This window comes from Amblyomma mixtum, chromosome 10 (assembly GCF_055824585.1).
Source record: "Amblyomma mixtum isolate Tamu chromosome 10, ASM5582458v1, whole genome shotgun sequence".
NCBI lineage: Eukaryota > Metazoa > Arthropoda > Arachnida > Ixodida > Ixodidae > Amblyomma > Amblyomma mixtum.
Window position 1 is genome coordinate 115296841 of NC_143021.1, and position 20942 is coordinate 115317782.

At 44.2% G+C, this 20942-nt stretch overlaps 1 protein-coding gene across 1 annotated transcript in view; it reads right to left on the minus strand.

Annotated features, from left to right (window-relative positions):
- LOC149326727 (acetylcholinesterase-like) overlaps positions 1 to 20578 on the minus strand; it is a 61011-nt gene extending 40433 nt beyond the window's left edge. Inside the window, exons 1-2 of the mRNA XM_089564661.1 lie at positions 20432 to 20578; positions 5290 to 5403 (exon numbers count right to left, since the gene is read on the minus strand). Coding sequence (XP_089420787.1) covers positions 5290 to 5403; positions 20432 to 20578 — 261 coding nt within the window. The remainder of the gene's footprint in view (positions 1 to 5289; positions 5404 to 20431) is intronic.
- Positions 20579 to 20942: the final 364 nt, after the last annotated feature.

Sequence of the window (20942 nt, forward strand, 5' to 3'; positions counted from 1 at the left end):
AGTCAGTGAGACTCCTCTCGAGCGCGCAAAATGAAGAGGCGTGCGCTTCGGCAACTCACTTGCCCTTCACTCTACGCGATGAGGAGCAGGAAAGGAGAATGCGCTCGCTGCTACGAAAATGGCGGCTGACTAAAGATATTTTCGAAGTGGCGATTTGTAATCGCCACCTTCAAAATTAGGCTCGTTTATAGCTGTAAATAGCTTAATTTTTGGCCATGACAGCAATAAATTTATGTTATAGCAATGGCATAGCAATACAAGTTCCTAGCACATCCAGAATCCGGACGATAAACAACATGGCGGATTACAGCGTGTTTATGTGATGTTTTGTTTCCGTGGTCGCTATCATAAAATCACTGCACAATAAAAATATATGTAACAGCAAAATCAACTTTAATGCGCGTTTTGTTATACACTGTATTTCATGCCCAAAAAATCTATGCCTTCGAGGCTACGTGCGTCGGTCCCCAAAGTGTAACAAAGTGAGTATGTTACGCGGCTTAGCTGTGCTAGAGAGCACTTCTAGCAAGTGACAGCCTTTGTAAGTGCACCTTATTTTACGCGCTTGACAGGTGCATAACCTGGGTGAAGGCAGGAAGTTGAAGTTCATTCGTTTCAAGAACAATAACATCATGGGTCGTCGCCATCCGGTGCTTGAATTTTTGCCCACATGTACTAAGCTTTCATACACACAGTAGATGCTATGCGAAATGTGGATTGCCATGCCTTGCGCGCGCCGATAACGTACCAAGAAATTTTGCAGAAGCGACTTTTTTCAGCGGACAGTTTTTTATGAATGCAATTATTCAGCATCTCATAAGATAGCTCCATAACAGTCAATATATCCGCACATACCTCCACGTGAAGCTTGAAGTTATCTACTATTTATTCTCAAAAACGCACACAAATGGATTTCTATGGCTGTCTTGTCTGCTCTAAGGGAACGCATGACCGACTTCAAAAGCAAGATTTTGCTAAGCATCACAATGTAAGCGCACTGCCATCAGTGCGTTCATAACAGTATCTTGCAACATACAACAGCTGCCTGAACATTATGCTGGGCCTGCGGGTCCGCCATTGTTTCACAGTGTTTTTTGAAGGGTGAAATACCGATGCACTGTTATGCTACGCTGAGCAGTCGGCGACCACATACCGATGCTTGCGGAAACAGCGCACAGATAGCTGCAATACGAAAGGGAGTAGCAAGTTTTCGCAACAGAACGAATTTTGTAGCTTTTTCTGCACTAAAGTTCAATAAGTGTATCATCCACCTAGAAAGAAACTATCTATTCTTAACATTTATTACTCTAAAACAGGCATCAACCACGAGAAGTATATCCAGGCACTAACTTATATATCGAAGCTAGTGGACCACGATTTCAAGGTCAGGGAATTTTCGTGTAACTCTTTTTTTTGTTAGAACTGTGCGAGAATGGAAGTTTGCCATCAAGCACTGTGTATATTTCGATGAACGATGCTTTTTACCATGCGTTGAAATAATATGTAAAGTGACAGTTAACGTTTGTAGCTGTAGTGCCCTACGGGCGATGCAGGTATCCAATAAACAATGAACAAACAAATAAACAAGAAACAATAAAGGGTCTTTATCATTGATATTAGTCATACCGAAATTATTGAAAGTTCCTAATGCGTTGCCGTTCACACTGGAGCTCATTCTACACCTCAGCTTCATATTTCATATCGATTACTGTGCACTATCGGTTTACCGAACGCCTACGGCCATGCGGTATAATATGTGAAAGCGCACCGACTGTTTACTCCTTTCATTTCTGCCCTTCTTTTTCACAGCGCCTCAACGGTTATTTCTTTTCAAAACGAGAAGCCCTTTTATTACGTTTTCAGCCCTGCGGCACCGTAAAGTCGGTCGGATGTAAACAGGTATCAACACATATATCTGCTATAAAACAGAAATAGATATTTTAAATCCTGCATAGGCTAATGTTTTTTGAGCATGTATCTCGGCCACAAATGAGAGCTTTAGATAATTTACTTCAAATCATAGAACTGAACACGCATAGGCTTAAAGCTACCAACCCCTATCACTCGAACCGAGATGCATGCACTACTGTGCACTCGGGGCAACCATGTAAGTATGGGGCAAAAAGTGTTTGCTGCCCACATGTGCAGCTATTGGGTTCTCCCCGCATTGATTTATTTTTAACAACGCTAGGAGTAACGACGCGGCCCGCATCATTCTTAGTCTGTCTCACTTGGCTGCAGCCATCCACTCCCTATTGAGCATCACCAGCGCCTGGTTTAGGGGTCCGAGTAAAGAAGGAAGCTCACTTTAATGCAAATCTAGTGAAGCAGCGCAACGGCACAAGGCCAAGGGAAGAAGAGGACAAACACAGCGCTGATGGTTTACCAATTATCACCCGCATCCTTCGAATCTACATCGATGGAAGGAAGTTATCATGATCTAGGACTGTCTTGCTCGATGACCAGCTTTCGATGACTTGGTGCGCGTTCAGCTATGTTTCTAAACCCTCATCCCTGCATGTGGACGTCCCAGTCAGACGGAAATCAACTCTGGCTTTCAGATGGGTCGTATATCGGTTGTATCTTCGCGGCCTAAACTCTTAGATAGAGGCAGGTCGCCTTCCTGTCACGATGGGCCTCAATATTCTGCCGGCTAGCATATAATGGATGCTGGTCGAATTGACGCACTATTAGTAGTCTATGGAATAAGCACCTCAGAAGTGGTTGGCTGCTGCCGACACACACATGGTTTCACTAGCAACATGGGAGGCGCCTCGCGCGCATTTGACAACCTGGAACTATTCATCGGTGAGGTCTTAATAAAGCTCCGGCTACATTTTGCAACTCGGCTGCAATATGTTCACAAGCATCAACCTAAAGGCGGAGCTCGTTCATGACTTACTTCGAGAGAAGCTGACTGCTCAAAAACAGAGCGCTGACTATACTCGAACTGTACTCGAACGCACGAACTGCACGGTACTCGAACGAGGCGGTCTGAGTTTGTACGACGGTGTGCCGTTGCTTCGCCGTATCGTCAGTACATCTCTATTGCGCCCGAATACTCCCACGTGCATATTGTCGCGAAGTGGTGACGGCAGTCGAGTAGTTGAGAAGACGGTGAAAGCCTACCCTAAAAGCTGCAAAAGCTATCGATGGTCGCATAGCGACAGAATCACCGACTCTCACGGCCGCGCTCATGTTAAAGCTGGCTATGAACCTTCGAGATAAAACGGCAAAACCAGCGACAAGCTCGAACAATATAGAAGCAATTGCGTGTTGCTGTGATGACTCGAGATAAAGCTGGACACACCTCGCGTCAAAAACAAAGTAATGAAGCCGCGTGCCGCTGGCTTTCAGCGTGAACAAACAACAGCTTCGTCGCAATAATGAACATTTTGTGGATCAGTGCGCCTAGGTGCCGAGACTGGGTCCGTCTGCTCCAAGCGACTAATAATAAGTACTACGCCAGAAAGAACAAAGCAGTGTCTGGCTATTAACTTCTTTCAGTCCAAAGGACGTCGCTACGATTTAACTTTAGGTTACTACTCCGATTTCATAAAGTAGTCCTCCAGAGGTCATTAATGCGTAGAGTTGCTTGGCTTGCTTCCGGATTCCGGACGTCTTGCGGACACATGAGAAAAGTCAGTATGAATACAAAAATTGCTCGAGTTCTTTCGAACCTCGACCTGCTCGATGCATCGAAGAGGGTCCACCTCCTGAATGTAATGAAGAAGCCGAGGGCATAGCGCCGACCGCCACGGACTTGCTACCGGAAATATCCGAACTCTATCTCGCCCTCCTTATGCACCGAGACACACCTGGTTTTTCGGGTGTCGGGCGCCGTTAATAATGGGACCAAAACTGCGAACTCGAATTTCGGAGTCCACAAAACTACAACCGGTGTTTCCAACTAACGCGGATTTCAAAAATGGGGCCACAGGCGACCAACTACAATCGCTTGCAAGGGTGGAAGAGCGGACTAGTTGGTAGTTCATCTTGGGGGTAAAACACAGCGCACTCCTAAGACCAGCACGAAGAAGGACAAGACGATAGAGCGCTGTATCGTCTTATCTTTCTTCGCCCTTGTCTTAGGAGTGCGCTGTTTTCCCCAAGATACAGTCGCTTCCCCGGTTCAAGCTGCTTGGTTCCTCTAAGACTTGAGGAATACAAGTGCAACAAGGATATTGCTTGTTCTGGCCCCGTCCTCCCCTCCCCTTAGCGGCATGGTTATAAGAGCTCCACACTCCCAATCACACGTTGCAACGAACCGCCCCCAACCGGTTCCTTCCTCTCCGGACGAGAACATCCAGTATAATGCAGCCTCGCCAGCAAGCCCGGAGGTGAGTCCGCGACACGGTGTAAGAATATATTTAGGTGTGAACACTGACCGGCCACCATGGCAGGGAGGGCACACAGATAATGTTCGCGCTCTAGTGCCTGCGCCGACATCAGCGGAGCGGGGGAGCTGCGGCACGTGGGCCAGCCGGTTGCGGAATGGCAGACGCCGCAAAGTGGCGTGCCCGAGTTTCGGTGGCATTTAAAGCTGTGTTTGTCCATGTTTAGTGCTGTCAGAGTGGATCTCAATGCGTGAACGTTAAATAAATAAATAAATAAATAAATAAATAAATAAATAAATAAATAAATAAATAAATAAATAAATAAATAAATAAAGTCTTTATTTCATTCAGGAAGTAAGGGAGTGCGGGAGAAAAAAGCTGAAAATTCAGCTTGACTAGTTCCCAGCTCCCCAGAGTACAGAAATTCAAGAAAAAAAAACAGAACAAAGAAGAAGAAAAAAAATAATGGCAGAGCTGCACAAGAACAGCACAAATCACAATACAGAAATACCTTGTTTACTATGTCACATCGGCTTGTACAAGGAAAACAAACAATTCTAATTGAACTGCATGAGAAACCGGTGGTAAACGAAAGTACATGCCGGAAAAAGCTTGAAAAAAAAAAACGTTACATAAGTAAAGGAAAAGATGAAGAAAAACAATGCGCATTGTGTAGTATGAATAGAAAAGCGTTGCTCAAAGAAAGCTACAGCGTACATATGCAGAATGCGAGAACTACACCATCATATTAACGGATTGTTGTCTATGAAAACCAATTTCAGTTCTCTTTTTGAAGTTATCTCGGGAGTAATACCGTTTCTATAACAAAAATTTAACAAGTGTGGTAGCATTTTGTTTATCATTTGTCAAGTTTCTTTGCTTCCACTTTACGGTGGCCACCATGCACGCACACTTTCTGCTAAACGTAGGATTTTTTTCTGCGGTTTGATACCTGCTGTGGTGACCGTTGCGCAAGCTCCCGTGGTGGCGTGTTCCGGCCCCGTCGACGGTCGTCGTGACCTACGCGGCTGTGGGCTGTGATGTTGTGGTTGTCACTGCGGCATACCTGCGAAGAACAGCCAAATCGCCTCGGTTATGGGTAATGAGTGCTTCGTGCCCATCTGCAGTTCGGGCTAGAAGATTTGCGGAGATCGGATGATGCTGTTTAACCTTTCCGCCCTGGTGGCGGAGTAGAACCAGAACACAGATATACCGCTAGTGCATTAGTAACACGCGAAAATTGTATTAATTTTTCATAGGATAGTTCCTCCGGGATACCCATTGCTATCAGCATCGATGTTCCTGATTTCCATTGAACTGTTCTACCTGAGGAAGAAGGGTCTGGAACATGGTAGACATAGGGTGAAGAAGCCGAATTATAGAAAATTTGTAGATTTATATTGCATTATATGGACTATCTATTTAAATGAAGTAGATGTAGAGCATCCGCTTCACATGCAAGAGGACCAGGGTTCGAATCCCGGTGCCGCGCAATTATCCACCGGGTTTAAATAAAGAAAACTCCGCGTGTCAAGGCGAGGTTTGCGGCCTCATCTCGCTGACCAGAACCGACCCCTCATTCCCTCACAAGAGCACGATTTGGCCACCCTGGTGTATTACTTGGCCACAACCTTCAACGGACAAACCAACTTCCCCTCGGCCCTCCGTCCCCAGCGGATGCGGAGCAACTGAGCAAGGGCGGTGGTAAGACCTGTGACGAAGGGCAGGCTGCTAAGAACCTCTAGCTGCGGACCGGCCACCATTGGAAATTTAACCCGGCAACGTTGAACGCTAGAACCTCATTTCACACACAGTTCACACACAGGGCTAAGCGTGACTGTTTTCTAGAAAAAGCTCGAAAAAAACGACTGACAACCGAGGACATTGACATAGAATTGCAGCCCAGCACTCCCATTTACATCAATGAGCACTTATGTCCAGCCATGAAACGTTTGTTTGGTGCTGCAAACAGCAAAAAGAAAGAACTCGGCTGGAAATTTGCATGGTGCCGAAATGGCAAGATCTTCACCCGAAAATCTGAAGGCAGCGCCATTGTTCCCATTGCCCACTATGACGATCTGAAAAAGATGACGTAGGAAAAACAAATGTGAAAACTTTTGTTGGACTTCGTTGTTTTAGATATGGGTTATCTGCCTTCTGAGCTAAAACAGCTTATATCAGACAAAAAACCAGCAATGACCTTCTTCCATCAAAATGTGCGATCTCTAGCAAATAAGACAGACGATTTAGAAATGTTAATCCACAGCTTCGGAATACCAATTACTGCTATAATGTTAACCGAAACTTGGCTAACGCCCACATCGCATAGGTTCCAGCTTTCTGGTTATCAATCCTTTTTCTGTAGCCGTCGAGATAAGCGAGGGGGAGGCGTAGCGCTTATGCTCAAAGAAGGCATAGTTGCTGAACTTGTTCACGATTTCACTGATACAACTCCTGATTATGAGGTGCTTACATTGCAAAACCGGACAAATGTGTTCTCTGTTGTGTACAGACCGCCGTCAGGTGATGCAACCCGCTTTCTTGCTTTCCTTGAAAGGCTCTTTATTTATGTAACGGAAGAAAAAATGAACCTTGTTTTAGGAGGCGACGTCAATATAAACATGCTATCATCGTCCCAGGTACAAAAAGATTTTCAGTCTCTAATTACAAGTTCAGGTTTCTTAAACACTATATCTACTGCAACGCGTGTGATTGTTGATAGCGCCTCTTTATTAGATGTGTTCATTTCAAACATTAGTACCGATTCTTTGGAGGCTGATGCCGTGTACACTGACATTAGTGACCATCTGGGTATCATCATGCTAGTGAATAAAACCCCTCGTGTAACTCAGAAAACGAAGAAACCGGTTTATGTTCAGTCTATTACTTCACCACATCTTGAGGCTTTTCGCTGTGCAATCGCCCAGCAAACTTGGGAAACCGTTTACGGAGCACAAGATAGTGACTCTGCCTATTCATCTTTTGTAAATATTTGCAAAACTTTATATAATACACACTTCCCACTGAAGAAACTTGCAAGCACATCTAAAGCGCGGAAACCTTGGCTATCTACCGAGCTTCTTGACATGATTAAACATAAACATGCCTTGTATGCACGTTTTGTGAAAAGTCGAGATGGAACGCTGTTTACTGAGTTTAAAAAATTTAGGAACAGCCTGACAAATAAGCTTAGGGCAGCAAAAGATTCTTATTTTTTAGGTATATTTAGTAACCCTGACAATCAACGAAGTGATGTAATTTGGCGCAAATTGAATACGTTATTGCATCCCACCTCGAGTTCAGGTATTCCAGATGTTTTATATTATAATGGACAGCAACTTTCCGGAAACGCAATTCCACAAATGTTTAATGACGTTTTCACCATAGAACCTTCCCAGTACGACGATCCCAGCCTGAACAACTGTTTGCAGTTTCTACCAGTTATAAGGAATGCAACATCGCTTTTCCTTGCTCCAACTACATCACTTGAAGTTTTTTCCTGCATCCGTGCCACAAAAAATAGCAAGTCACTGGATGCCGATGGTATCCAGATACGCCCTTTAAAGTACGTGCTCGATATTATCAGCCCGGTCCTTACCCATATCTATAACATAATATTGTCTACGGGTGTATTCCCTAAGAAAATGCAAATTGCCCGCGTTGTTCCAGTCTTTAAGCGCGGTGATAAGACTGACCTAACTAATTATCGGCCGATTTCAATCATTCCAGTATTTTCAAAAGGTATTGAGAAAATAATGCACGAAAGATTACTATCATTTTTTAATCGCCACAACCTGCTTCATGACTTTCAGCATGGTTTTCGACAGCACCGCTCTACCGAAACAGCCCTTCTCACTCAAAAAGAAATTATTATAGATGCATTCAGTCGTAAGCACATGGCATTAGGTATATACATTGATTTCTCTAAGGCATTTGATTTGATCAATCATTCTGTCCTTCTCAACAAATTAGAAAATTACGGCGTGCGGGGAATAGCACATGCGCTTTTTAAATCTTACCTTTCTTTCAGAAAACAATTTGTAGATGCCAACAATGTCGTTTCCGCAATGAAACCGGTTAATGTTGGTGTGCCGCAAGGAAGCATTTTAGGACCGCTTTTATTTTTAATCTATGTAAATGACATTGTACACTGCACAGAAAATTCTTCGGTTATTTCTTATACTGATGACACAACACTGTTTATTACAGGCAGTTTGTGCAAAGATATTGAAAGCAAGGCCAACAAGACGCTGGCTGATTTAAAGGTCTGGGCTGAGGTGAATTGTTTGAAAATAAATCCCACTAAAACAAAAGTAATTTTGTATACGCCTAGAGGCAAAGTGTTGACAGAACAGATGGATTTGTTTCTTGGCTCCCAACAGCTAGAGATGGTGGACTCTGTAAATAGTCTTGGAGTACATTTTTCAAAGCATCTTACCTGGAATGAGCATATCGACTACCTCCAATCTAAGTTGTCATCTGCCATTGGTGCCATTGCGCGTGTGCGGCGCTTTATCCCTGCTAAAGTGAAACTTATGCTTTACAATGCTTTAGTGCTATCTCTTATGCAGTACTGTAACATGGTGTGGGGCACAACTGGTGTGACCAATTTGCGCAGGCTACATTTACTGCAGAAGAGAGCAGTGCGTTATATTGCTGATGTACATTACACTTTCTCCACGAAGCCTCTTTTTTCAAAGTTTGATATTCTTCCTGTGTTTTGTTTATACAATTATAGGTTGATTGTACGCTATAAAGCTTTCGTTAAATTTCATATGGATTATGCAATTCGTCTTGCAAGACTACAGGTGAACACAAGTGATCGTCAAACCAGATACAAAGAAATATGGTCCGTGCCCACCCCTAGGACATCCTACGATGAACAATCATTATCTTACACGTTGCCCTCATTGCTAAATTTACTAAACCGTGTGGAGTTTGATCCCACCTGTAACCAAAATGACATCGTCAAACACTTTTGCCAACTTGTTTTTTTGCAAGACTAAAATAATTTCATTTTGTTCGCGACAGCTTCTGTTGATTTGTACCGGCATTTTTGTTTGAGTTTCTTTTGCGTTTGCCTTTTTTTAGTGTGTCCTTGATATTGTCTGTTTTTTTTATGTATGACTGGCCGTCATCTTGCTGTTTGCCAACCAGTAAGGAGTTGGGACCTCGTCAAGCTCCCCGAGCTTTTAGTCCCGCACTCCTCCTTCTCAAAGGAAATAAAGGTGATTGATTGATTGATTGATTGATTGATTGATTGATTGATCCAGTGAGGCTAGCCTAGCCGTGCTGTTCGAGAAACCACAGGGTATTAAATGGAATATCATAGGGCTCTTTGAGGTTAGGAGGACAGATGAGGCGTATACAGCACTAAAGAGTGGGCTGTACTATCCGGGATTAGCGAACAAACGGGAACTGGGTGGAGATTCCTCGTCAGTCAGGATATAGCTGGCAACATAGGTTTCGATAGTATTAAAGAGAGGGTGACAGCTATCGTAATTGGGCTTAAGAAGAGGTACAAGCTAAAGGTGGTGCAGGCCTACGCGCTTACATCCAGACACGATGACCAGATCGTTGAAAGCTTCTATGATGGCGTGAAATCGGGAATGAACAAAGTAACATCACAGAGCACTGTACTAATGGGCGACCTCAATGCTAAAGTAGGCAAACAGCGGGCTGGAGAACAGGCGGTAGGCAACTATGACATAAACTTCAGGATTAGCAGGGGACAGTTGTTTGTAGAGTTCGCTTAGAGAAATAATTTACGGATCATGAATACCGTCTTCCGGAATCGAAGGAACAGGAAGTGGGCGTGGAAGAGGCCCAATGGTGAGACTAAAAATGAAATAGGCTTCAAGCTAAGCACAAACCCTGGTATTGTGCAGGATGTACAGGTCCTCGGAAAGCTGCGTTGTAGCGACCACAGAAAGGTAAGGTATGAAGTTAGCTCCGACCTGAGACGGGAAAGGAAGAGATTAGTGAAACGGAAGCCTATTAACCAGTTCGCGGCAAGAGGGAAAGTAAAGGAATTCAGGATATCACTGCAGAACAGATATTGAACTGAAATTGAGAAAGATGATCTTAGTGTTGAATGAATGAACGATAGCCTCACACCTATCTTTACTGAGTGGGCTGTAGAAGTAGGCGGTAGGTTGGTTCGACAGGATACTGGCAAGCTATCTAAGGAGACGGAAAATGGGCCTAAGAAACGCCAGAGCATGAAAGCGTCTAACCCTACGGACAGAATAGAACTAACAAACATAACAAACCAGGTTCTCATGAACAACGCACCCCTATATTCGAAAGAACAACCATCCTGATGAAATGCCCCTACCAGATGACTTGCGAAATAATAGAAGCAGCCAAGATTTCTAACCTCAAGAGTGAATGCGTTAGTACGTCTTCCGTTTCACTTTCAAACATAGAGATAGCTTTCCTGTCTGCTTTTATGTGATTTTAACCTGTTTTTTTCCGGTAGTTCTTCCTTCGTTTTTACTTTTGCTTTTACTCACATTTTTTGCACCTCCGTTTTTTTCTCTTTTAGTTTTCGTGTTACCACTTTTACTTCTCATCTGCCACCACTTTTGGTTTACCCGTGTTAGTTGTTGGCTGTCATGCACTTCAGATGTTTCACCTCGGTCATCTTCATGCTTCGTTATCGCGATTTGTGCTTTTACCATTTTTAAAAAGGATTTTTGCCTCGTGTTTGTTACGCAGAAAAAAAGGGCGAGTGAAATCAGTTCTCGCTGCTTCTTGTAATCTTTCTTATTTTTTTGCGGTCTTGGTTACCTGTTTACTGTGTGCTTAACTATTGAAAATTTTATCTTGCTTGTGGCATGACACGTGCTGCGATCCTAGTTTTCTCCGGGTGGGCGGTTCCTTGAGGGTATATATGTAGAGGTTGGCGCTTTTCTCAAATAAAGTTGCAGTTCAGAGCCCGTGTGTGTGTTTCCTCGCCCTGTGTCCGTGTGTGGCATGCGCTGTTGAAATCGTTATGAATGACCAACTAGCCCATCACCTCACTCTGTTCAAGAATAGAACTGGCAGAGCTACTAAAGCTAATAAATAGGCGCAAGGTAGCCGAAATAAGGTAGTTTAAAATGGAGAAATCCGAGCATGCCCTAAAGAACGCAGGTAGCCTAAAAGCAGTGAACAGAAAATTAGGCACAGGAAAGAACCAGATGTATGCGCTAAGAGACAAAGTGGAAAATGCCAATAGCAATATGGATAAGATAGTGAAAGTAGCCGAAGAGTTGTGAACGGGAGTAGCCAATGTAATCAGAATGTTAATGAGAGAGGCAGCACCATAAGGGCATCCGGCCAGTAAAAAATAACAAGTAAAAAAAGCCTTAGGAACAATGCAAAGGGGGATAGCAACTGGTGAGAATCAGATAACAGCAGATCTCTTGATGGAGGGAGCGAAGATGTGCTAGGAAATATTGCCACCCTGTACACGCAATGCCTTGTGACCTCGAGCGTACCGCAAGCTTGGAAGAACACTAACATTATCTTATTTAATAAGAAAGGATGAAGAATTACAGACCAATAAGCTTATTGTCTGCTCCGTACACGGTATTTACTAAGGTAATCGCTAATAGGGTCCGGACAACCTTAGACATCAATCAGCAAAATGATCAGGCAGGCTTTCGTAAACGATACTCGACAGTAGACCATATTCACGCTATCAATCAGGTGACAGAGAAATGCGCAGATTAAAACCAGCCCCTATATATAGCGGCCATTAATTACGAGAAAGCATTTGACTCAGTTGAAACCTCAGCAGTCAAGCAGGGATTGCGGTATCCGGGTCTAGAAGTCTTATGTGAAAATACTATCTATAATATTTATAATAATTGCACAGGTACCAAGGTATTTCATAAATGCAGCAATTTCCAATAAAATGGGGTGTCAGGCAAGAAGACATGATCTCGCCAATGCTATTCACCGCCTGATTACGGAAGGGGTTCCCTGGCCTGGATTTGGAAGAGTTGGGAATAAGAGTTAATAGAAAATACCTAAGTGTTCGTGATTCCCTGATGACATTGCCTTTCTAAGTCACTCAGGATGTGAGCTAAACATGAGTTAGAAAGGTAGAGCAGAATGGGAGACCTTTATATTAATATGCAGACAACCAAAATAATGTTCAAGGTCTCACAAGGGAACAGCAGTTCGTAATTGGTAGCGAGGTGCTGGAAGTGGTAAGGGAATACGTCTAGTTAGGGAAGCTAGCGGGGCTGAACCGAATCATTAGTGGGAAATAACTAGAAGAATAAGAATGAGGTGGAGCGCATATGGCAGGTTCTCTTAGATCACGAATTGCAGTTTACCAATATCACCCTAAAGAAAAGTAGACAACTGTCCTATCTTACCGGTACTCACCTACGAGGTAGAAACGTGGAGAATAGCGAGTAGGTTTCAGATAAAGTTAAGGACAATGCAGCAAGCTATGGAGAAAATAATGATAGGTGCAACGTTAAGAGATCGGAAGCGGGCGGAGTGGGTGAGGTTTACAAACGGGGGTTAATGACATCTTAGTTGAAATCAAGAGGAAGAAATGGGCTTGGGCAGGGCATGCAATCCGAAGGCAAGATACGCGCTAGTCCTTAAGGGTAACGGAGTGAACTACAAGAGAAGGCAAGCGTAACAGAGGGCGGCAGAAATTTAGGTGGACGGATGATATTATGAAGTTTGCGGGAATACGCTGACCGCAGCTGGCAAAGGAGAGGTTGAATTGGTGAGACATGGGAGAGGCCTTTCCCTTGCAGTGGATGGTCAGGCTGATGATGATAATGACCATTCGGTCTTTTGCGCTCAGATAACCCACTTTTCCGGTCAGATTTCTCGGCTCATCTTGTAAATAAACCCATCCCCGTAACAATACATTAAGCCTTGAGTCTAATGGTCACGAAAGAAAAATGAATGGTGAAATTATTCTGTGTACAATACCGGACTTTTGCAAGCATGACCCTTTCTCAGGAATTGCCAGCTACGAGTTACGGCTTTGTACGCCAATGGAAGCATGCCAAGCCTTTGTCAGTGAGAAGCTGCTGCACCAGAACAGACCACTTTTACTCGCCACCGATAGCACTACAGTCGACGCATGGGCTTAGATTATGCGAGCCAAGGCGCTCTCCCGGCCACTGCTCACTTTGCTTCTTTTGCAGCATGGCCGACGAAATGTGACGCGTGAAGAACAGCGGAACATATGTCATGCAGGTGTTGCATTGTTGAAGAAAAAAGTTGAGGCAATTCGTAGAATTTTTGCGACTTTTGTGTGGCGCTGTCAATGGAAACCTCGAGAAATTTCTTTCTCCATGTGGAGGCCGGTGGAGCAGGGTCTTCAGCACTTGTTTGTTCATCAAAATGTTTCGAGGTTTTTCTTTTTTATAACCGCAAACCATCCCTTCCTCCCAGTGTGTTTAGCATACTATTAAGTGCTCATTCACCTATTCTATTCGCTCACTGGTTATAGATGTGAGGGGCCTTTGGGGAGTTCTCTTAGAGGAGTCGCTGACACATTCCATTTCCTCACTGATGGTTTTCCTTAGAAATCCTACATAGTCTATCCAGAAGACAGATGACAAGAAATCTGATTGAGACGTTGTTTTCTGTACCGATGTATTAACAGCCTTGCCTATCCTTTCTAGACAACAGTGTATTAAGGCGGGTGCAATGGATGTGTGCTGAAGCGACCGCAAACACTTTCTTTTTTAAACTCAACACGTCAACTTTACCTGTAAAAAAATCAGGAGGGCACTTTGTTGACCTAAACTGCGTGGAGGCAAAAGCCTTAAGCGCGGTGTTGCTGCTTGTGTCACTGATACGTGGTTAGGATGTTATGCTTCGCCTCTAAGAGCGGAACGCGACAGCGTTTTGCAACGCTGCCAGGGAGTCCATAGAACGCCATCGCCCGTTCGGTTCTACGCCTTGTTGGTCGGTAAATTGGTTTTTGAGGAAAGGAAATGTATCTGTCTCTCATATCTTGCTCTCATATCTTGGTGGGCACCTAAATCTCGCCGTAACGGGAAGGGAGGAAGATGGGAGTGAACAAAGACATCGTATTCACTAGACGCGCCTTTGTTCATTCCAAACCATCGAGCTTGCATGGCGGAGTGGTAGGGTGCTCGTCCCGCACTCCGGAGACCGGGGTTCGACTCCCGAGCTCGGCCAATTTCCTACTCTGATTTATTTATTTATTTATCTGGTTAATTAGGGTAGTTGGTTAAGTACGAAATTAACTAAACTCACTTCCACTAACTTGGAGCATCACTATACGATCCCTTTAACTGGTTGCATAGATAGTAGCCAAAGTACAATTGGCCCCGTTTGAAATTCGCGCACTGTGACGTCACGACCGTTTCGACCTATTGAAAAGCGTGACATTTCTGTCGACAACTTCTGCTTACAACGATGAGGCATTAAAGGCTTCCGCCTTAAAACGTGGCTTCGTGAAAAAGAGACTTTCATGCCATGTCTGTGCACTGTCGCTTCTGTCAGCACCCAGAAACTATTGATCACTGCTATGTGTTTGTCGTGATGCCATGTTTTTTGGGACATTCTTGAACGGACTGTCAAAAATCACATTTGAGATTACACCCTATATTATAAGATTTTTATATACAGTGGAAGGTTGTAAGGTTCCATGTGATCTTTCTGTGTTCATAGGACTGTTTAACTTACGGAAGAGCCGCATGACAGATCGCCACGCAGAGCCGCCAGGTTAATCAAAGTCTCTGTTCAGGGAGCTGTGTGTTATGGCGCGGGGAGCATAAACTGCGCAGGATCGACCTCTTACCTGGCTCCCCTTCCTCCATGCATGCCCGACTCCCTGAATTTTGATGTACTGCCAAAGTGAGAGTGGATGCTGGTGTTATTGTGTATGACGGATTACGTGATGAGACCTGGTTAAGTAGGACCTGAAGCCTGTCAGTGGGGTTCTACTTCCGTGTAATCAAGAGAAGAACAATCATGGTGGAGTGGAAGCGTCCCCGTCTCGTACTCCGCAGGCCCGGTTTCGAATTCCACCTACACCATCATTACCTTTTTTTATTAATTGAGGCCGCATCCACTTCATATCCACTTCATACGTGGCTATATTCATATAGCCACGTCCGCTCACCTGCGTCGCCTCTTTGTTGCACAGGTACTGGTGCTTGCTCTTGGGCCGCTAGGTCCAATTCAGGGTGTCAACGCCGGCATTGAGGGGGTCGTGGGCGCCCCGGTCCTTCCTGCGCCGCCGCCTGTACGTGTCGTCGCTCGGATCCACTTTCCAGCCCGCCTACAATCGCCTGACCCAGCTCAACACTCCCAGTGCCCTCGGTTCCCCCAGCTTTCCGTGCGGCCTGTCTTGGACCGTTGCATCAGCAACGACTCGGCTATCTGGCTGAATGTGGCGCATGCGCGCCTAGGACCACTCCCTCCCCTCTCTACATCGATCATCGGCATGCGTGCTACTACGTCACCAACCCGTGAATGGCATAAAAGGACCACTCCACATCCCGCCGCCTTTTATGGGCTTGGCAGCACAGCAGCAATGGCCACGTCCGCTCACCTGCGTCGCCTCTTTGTTGCACAGGTAAATTACCGCTACCCACTATTTTCAAAGCGTACCGGTCATGCTGCCTTGCTTGTGCTGCCAAGCCCACAGTGTTGTTTAGTGATTGCCTATGACTGTATCAGTGTCATTCATCAATTACTAATCTTGGCAGGTGACGTCGAGGAAAATCCCGGACCTAACACCCGCTCTACTGATGCATCAGATGAAATAATAGAAGCCTTGAACGAAATACGTACTGGGCAAGCAGCTTTGTTAGGAGAAATGAAAAGCATTCGGTCAAAATTGTCCCAGAATGATAAAACATTCGATGAAATTAAAACAAGGCTCGTCAAAATAGAAGAAGATTGTTCAACCTTTGCTGCGATTCGGGAAGATATTAGCGATGTGCGAGCGCTTGCGGAGGAAAATTCAGTTGAAGTTGCAAATCTGTCTTCCAAAGTGGCTGATTTTGAAGATAGATCCCGCAGAAACAATTTATTATTTTTCGGCTTGTCAGGCACTGACAATGAAACATGGACCGAGTCTGAAAAGTTGGTTACGGAGTTATGTAGGGATAATCTCGATGTCACAATCTTCCCCATGGATGTTGAAAGAGCGCACAGGCTTGGAAAGTTTCAAAGCGACAAGAAACGACCTATCATCGTCAAATTCGCTCACTTCAAAACTAGAGAGAAAGTTCTTTCTTGCGCTAAGAAACTAAAAAACAGTAACTACAGAATCTCGGAAGACTACTCAAAACCTACCCTCTTTGTTAGGAAACAGTTACTGCAATTTGCGAAACTGCAACCACAGACATACAAACTCCGCCATAATAAACTAATTATTGATAACACTGTCTATATTTTCGACCATTCCTCACAGAAAGTAGTCCCCCTCCACCCCCTGCCCTCCTCCGTCCGCACGCCCTCCCCCGACCGCACGCCCTCCCCCGACCGCACGCCATAGCTACTGCATAAACCTCCCGTCACTCCGAAGCTCTCCTCCTTGTCCTTCCTTTACACTAATATCCGAAGCCTCCTGCCCAAACTTGACACCCTTGAAAGCCTTACGCGCACAATAGACAGCAACATATTCATACTCACTGAAACTTGGCTAACATCAGCCATACATGACTCTGAAATACCTTCCGTTTTTCCCAACTACACCATTTTCCGTCGCGACAGAACTAATAGACGGGGAGGAGGCGTACTAATAGGAAACCATGCTCCGCTTCGTTGTTCTGAAATTAAAACTTCATCCCCTCTAGAAATTTTGTTCATTCAGTGCCACGCTTCATTTCCTCCAGTAATCATCGGAGTTTGCTATCGTCCACCTGATTTAACCGATTCTTTTGTTGCTAATTTTCACGAAACACTTCGCGCGATAACAGCGGCTCACCAACATACTCCCATTGTTCTTTTCGGCGACTTTAACTTTCCTGCAATAAACTGGTCCGACCTTTCCACTACTAAATGTAAAGATAACATCGAAAGCGATTTTGTCAACACGTGTCTAACCTTTGGTCTGTCCCAGCTCGTATCAAACCCGACAAGACAAAGCAATCATTCCTCCAACATACTCGACCTCGTATTAACTTCTCACCCTGATAACATCCCGCCGCTTCTTCATTTACCAGGACTCAGTGATCATTCCGTAATTCAATCCACGTACTCCTGCCAGTTGTCACACACAAAAAAAAAATACAAAAAAAATTAACTCTATACGACAAAGGCAACTATGCAGCCATTAATTCTGAACTAGCTGATTTCTGCATGTGGTTTCTCCGAGATTTTTCAGCACGATCAATCAATGATAACTGGTCCCTTTTCAGAAACAAAATGCATCAACTTATAGATAAACATGTCCCTACTATCACCATCACCGAAAAACCATCGTCACCATGGTTCAACAAAGAGCTGAAACGCCTCAGAAACAAAAAGAAAAGGCTTTTTCGATCCGCAAAGCGCTTTGACACCGCATCTGCATGGGAAAGATATTATTCTGCAGAACAAACATACTCATCTTTAACAGGCAAAACTAAACGTACATTTTTCCCGTCTGTTCTACCTTCCATGTTGCACACTGACCCCCGCAAGTTCTGGAAAACTATAAACCCATCACATTCGATGCCTCTAACATTACATGACGACGACAACAATCTTATCCCGGAACACGAATCTAGCCACGCTCTTAATAACTTTTTCTTCAGTTTTTACTAAAGAACCTGACGGTGACTTACCGGATTTCGCAGCTCTCGGCCACCCAGCTATGCCACAGATTACAATTGATGCTAATGGAATCATGAAACTTATTGAATCATTGAAACTTACTTCTTCATCTGGTGTTGACGGCATCAATTCTAAAATCCTAAAAAATACTAAAACCACTGTAAGTGTAATATTGTGCCACCTCTTTCAGCAGTCCATATCAACAGGTGTCCTTCCACAAGATTGGAAAGTTGGTAAGATCATTCCAGTCCCCAAAAAGGGCTCACCTGTTTCATGCAAAAATTACCGCCCCATTTCTCTCACAAGCGTCTGTTCGAAACTAATGGAACATATTATTTATTCGCACATAGTCAAATTCGTCGTCTCCGTAAAATTCTTTCATACTAACCAGCATGGCTTTTTGAAAGGATGCTCATGTGACTCCCAATTGGCTCTCTTTATTAATGACCTAAGCTCCAAACTTGATTTAAACGTTCCTACTGACACTCTCTTCCTTGATTTCGAAAAAGCTTTCGATAAAGTACCGCATAAAAGACTGCTACTAAAGTTATCGTGTCTAAATCTTAATTCGTTAGTATTAGAATGGCTTTCTAACTTTTTGACTAACAGAGAGCAATTTGTCTATGCTAACAATCTATGTAACCCAGTCTATGTAACCCGGTCATTTCAGGTGTTCCCCAAGGTACAGTCCTAGGACCTTTGCTTTTCCTCATATATATTAACGATCTTCCTTCCAGTATTGCCTCTACCATCCGTTTATTTGCTGACGATTGTGTAATTTACCGCCCAATCACTAACAGTACTGACGCTGGCATTCTTCAACAAGATCTTAACCGAATCCAAACTTGGTGCGAACGTTGGTTAATGTCTCTCAATATTTCCAAAACATGTTTAATCTCATTCCATCGTCGGAAGATGCATACTCATTCTAAATACACTCTTTTCGGTTCAGAAGTATCGTCCGTCTCTTCCTGTAAGTACCTGGGTATTACTGTAACGCAAAACCTAACATGGTCCTCTCATATCACGAACATCGCTAACGAAGCTGATCGTACCCTTGGTTTCATACGGCGCAATCTACGTTTTGCCACCCCATCCATCAAATCATTAGCATACATAACTTTTGTCCGTCCTAAACTAGAATGGTCATCTCATATCACGAACATCGCTAACGAAGCTAATCGTACCCTTGGTTTCATACGGCGCAATCTACGTTTTGCCACCCCATCCATCAAATCATTAGCATACATAACTTTTGTCCGTCCTAAACTAGAATATGCTTCGGCAATATGGGATCCTCACCAGTCTAACCTCTCTTTAACCTTAGAAAAAATACGAAATCGAGCTATCCGTTTCATTTATTCTGACTATTCGTACTACACTAGTGTGTCTGCCTTAAAAACTAAAGTTAACATACCCAGCCTTGAAACGCGATTGTGCCTCTTTCATATGTTTTATCATTCATCTTTAGCAGAATCAGTCATATCACCTGCTTATCGCCTCTCAAGCCGTATTAACCACCATAAGGCCGTCTACGCCTTCACCGCAAGAACTACCGCTCATTCTCGATCTTTTTTCGTCACGTCATCCCGGGACTGGAATGATCTACCACAGGACGCCGTGCATCACATCAACGCCATCCATTTTAAGAACGCCATCAAGACCATTATTGTTTAACTGTCATGCCCATCCCTCATGTAATGCCCCATACCAGGGGCCTTTGAGGTATGAAATAATAAAAAAAATATCTGCGCCTTAACATGACCTTCAAAGTTTGTACGCGAGAAAAACGGAGCATGGTGGGAACTTCCACCGCCCTGTTTCAAAAAGGATGATCAATTTTTCGTTCACCACTGAGGTCAAGAAAGCCCAGGTTTGGATAGGCAAGCAGCAATGCATTGGCCGTGTTATCAAGTGGAGAAAAAAGCAAATTTCTGGCTGCGATGAGCAATAGCCGATGACGAGAAATATGACGAATACATCTTCACTGGGATACACATACTGTTCTCAGCTGGACACGTCATGATTCTAATAAAAACGACTACAGCTAATATCATGGCGTTGTATTTCTTTCCGTAGAGGAGGGAACACCACAGGTTTGTCTTTGCGAAGATTTTGTCAAGTAACACACAGTATTGGAGTTCTTTATTGGGGTTTCTGGACTGTATCGCCCTTCACCATGACTTTTTGCTGCCCCGCACCAACGTCAGCTCGTCCCTAGCTTTTATTTCACTTACTACACTTTTCGTACAGGCTGTCTCTCGTAACCTTGAGGTGCCTAGTCTCACATATGCTGACCTTTCATTTTAAGCGAGAAGATGCTTTACCTCAGTGCTGGCGGGCGCACAATGCTCCTCTCCGGCCGCCGTGGCTGGTCCACGTGGCCGACGCTCTGTGCTTTTTCGGCGTGGCGAAAGCTTGGAGGCAGGGTGCGTGGGTGAAGTCCGGGACCCGTTAGCAGTGTGGTCGCCCATGCCTGTCGAAGGGATTTATCGGGGTATCTTCACTGTTCAGTCCAACCGAGTAGCCCCGCAGATTAAAAGTGCAGGCGCACCCAATTTTTTATAGTGTAAGCAAACACGCCTTACGCGTCATTCCATAGCAAGAGCCCACTGCCGAAAATTTAGTGTTTCCAGCTGTATTAGTGGATAATGATACGGACTTGCATTTCATTGTTTCCGAGACGCTCCATTGCCAGTGGGAAGAAAAAGACAAAATAGCGTGATAAATTTATTTATTCGTACTGCAACTTCTTATTGGTGGAATTTTATCAGGGTGGGAAAAGAAAAACAACAAAAGGAAACATAACACATTAAATATTAGCGCAAGTTGAAGCTC